The 2,808-nt window shown below is 50.1% G+C and overlaps 1 protein-coding gene across 1 annotated transcript; it reads left to right on the forward strand.

Annotated features, from left to right (window-relative positions):
* Positions 1-593: 593 nt before the first annotated feature.
* On the forward strand, positions 594-1,535 carry LOC123101581 (receptor-like protein kinase FERONIA). Its single transcript, XM_044522965.1, has one exon. The coding sequence runs from the start codon at positions 594-596 to the stop codon at positions 1,533-1,535; it is 942 nt and encodes a 313-aa protein (XP_044378900.1).
* The last annotated feature ends 1,273 nt before the right edge of the window (positions 1,536-2,808 follow it).

Raw genomic sequence — 2,808 nt, forward strand, 5'->3', positions numbered from 1 at the left:
CCTTAGGGATATGTTGCAAGTCCGCAAGGAAGTTGTTCACAAAAGAAATAGTTTGGTGCGGCGCTTGAAAGATTGCCTCGTACACATCTTTTCGCCGAGCATACCAAATCGCTCAAAGTGTGACAACCATTATTGTAAACTTGGAGTGATCCATCCTGCTGCATAATTCAAACAGCCATCTCTTTGCACTTGGTTCTTCTAGTTCTGCCATCGCTAGCAGCACATCCGCATCCAATAGTGCCCACACACACCTCGACATCGTACAGGAGATCAAAGTGTGCCGCCACGAGTCTTGGCATCCACACAAAGGACATGTGCCCTGAGTTGCCATATTCCTGTGGTGTAACACATCCGTGGTATGCAGCGAATGCCGTGCCAAACGCCAGATGAATAGTTTGATCTTCGAGAGTATAGGTATATTCCAAAGTGCCGACCAGGCTTTTCCTTCCTCCTGGCCTGCAGATGATCCCGATCTGCCCTCTAGCCACTCCTCTCGCTGCAGTTTTGTGCTTACCAAAAATCTTACTAGTGTAAGTTTTAGTTAGGCCCCTCCCCTCTTGGGGCCCGGGGCGGTCGCCCCTTTTGCCCGGCCTATGGGCCGGCCCTGCGAGGAGATAAGGGAGGCAACCAGTAATTTCACAGAGGCGCTGGTGATCGGCGTGGGCGGCTTTGGGAAAGTGTTCTGCGGCGTCGTGGACGACGGTACCAAGACTAAAGTGGCCATCAAGCGGTGGAACCCGTCACCGGAGCAGAGCATGCACGAGGCCCAGGCGAAGATCGAGGCGCTGTCCAAGCTGCGGCACCCGCACCTTGTCTCCCTCATTGGCTTTTGTCTGTTTAAGAAGGAGATGATCCTCGTGTGCGAATACATGGAGCACGGCAGGCTTCGGGAGCACCTGTACAACAACAGCGGCAAGCCGGTGCTATCATGGCGGCACCGCCTCCACATGTGCATCGGCGCCGCGCGGGGCTTGCACTACCTCCACACCGGCGGCATCATCCACCGGAACGTCAAGACCACCACCATCCTCATCGACAAGAATTGTGTCGCCAAGGTGTCGGACTTCGGCTTCCCCAAGTCCGCCCTGACCAGGGCGAGCCAAATGCACCTCAGCACCAGTCATGTCAACGGGAGCTACGGATACACTGACCCGGAGTATTTTTGTCGGGAGCAGCTCACCGCCAAGTCAGACGTCTACTCCTTCGGCGTCGTGCTCTTGGAGGTGCTTATGGCAAGGACGGCGCTGAACCCGGCGCTGCCAAGTGACCAGGTCAGCCTCGCCAAATACGCGCTTGCCTGCCAGAGGAACGGCACCCTGCCGGACGCCGTCGACCCGGTGATCAAGGACAAGATCACGCCAGAATGCCTCGAGAAATTCGCCGAGACGGCCGTGAGGTGCCTCGCTGACCAAGGCATGGAGCGGCCTACCATGGGGGGCGTGTTGTCGAACCTAGAGCTGGCGATGCAGCTGCTTAATTCCATGCCGATGCAAAATAAACCACTGATACAACAATATCATATGTTGTATGTGTAGTGGTTTTTGCACTTATTTTAGCGGATTTGCTAATTCACTTCAGGTAGCAGCTTGAAATTTTGAAATTGTGTTAGTCGATTTCTTGTGAGCTGGTTTGGGCTATTTTGATTTTGTTTGAATTTTGTTTCATTTTCTTACTTTTTAAAGGGTAATACCAATGGCGTTATCTTATAAAACTTCATTATTTTAATATTGATGTTGTTTTTGTTATTATTTTATTTTCTTTCTTTCCTTGTTATGAAATTTCTTTTTATGAAATATGCACTATCGTATGCTTGTACACAACTTGGCTTAAGGGCATTAAGGGTGAACAAACTCCAGTGCGGACTCCGCCTCCAGCCGCAGCTCCTTCGCCTCTGGGTTCTTCAGGGGTACTCGCCCGACTCAGTTGCTTGTTCACCCTTGACACACAACTTGCCCGACATCTACCACATCTACCAACTGCATGCCCATTCTTGATACGTAACTTGGCCCTAGCTGGCCAGTTCCATGTCCTTCTTTGACAAACAACTCACCTGATCAAGTTGCATGTCCGCCATTGACAGGCAACTTGCCTGCCCCAGTTGCAACTCTACCAACTATTCCCAACTAGGCTTTTTATTTGCCCCGTTTGCAAGTCCATCATTGGCTCGCAATCGGGGCCTCGACCTTTTTTATTGTCAAAGTTGTAAGTTCACACTCCACTAGCAAACTAGTCGTGACTTTTTTTTGTCATAGTTACAAGTCCAACCTCGACTCGCAACTGATCCTTTTTCCTTGTTTCGACCTTTTGCTTCAGTTGCAAGTTCATCCTCCACTCATAATTAGGCCTGATCCTTTTCCGTCCCAGTTGCAAGTACACACTCAACATGCAAAATAACCCCTCAACCTTTTTTGCCCAAGTTCCAAGTTCACCCCAGACTCGCAACTGGGCTGACTTTTTTTGTCTCATTTGCTAGCCCACCCTCAACTCACAAATTGGATCTGAGTTTTTTCTTCTTCTTAGTTGTAAGTCCATCCTCGACCTGCAACTGATCGTCGACCCTTTTTCTTGTCCCAACTGGAAGTCCACTCTTTGACCCGTAACTGGGCCCGACATTTTTTTGTACCAGTTTCATGTCCATCTTCGACTCGCATCAAGGCAAGAGCTACCTTTTTTGTCCTAGTTGCAAGTCCACACTCGACATGCAACCGGACCCTAGCATTTTTTTCCTAGTTGCAATTCCACCCTTGATATGAAACTGGCCCTCGACCCCTTTTTATGCCTCAGTTGCAGTCCGTCCTTTGACCCGCA

Source organism: Triticum aestivum, chromosome 5A (genome assembly GCF_018294505.1).
Source record: "Triticum aestivum cultivar Chinese Spring chromosome 5A, IWGSC CS RefSeq v2.1, whole genome shotgun sequence".
NCBI classification, from domain to species: domain Eukaryota; kingdom Viridiplantae; phylum Streptophyta; class Magnoliopsida; order Poales; family Poaceae; genus Triticum; species Triticum aestivum.

Bases quoted from the DNA above. Each gene is read 5' to 3' on its own strand.
- LOC123101581 (XM_044522965.1), top strand. From the start codon at position 594: ATGGGCCGGCCCTGCGAGGAGATAAGGGAGGCAACCAGTAATTTCACA.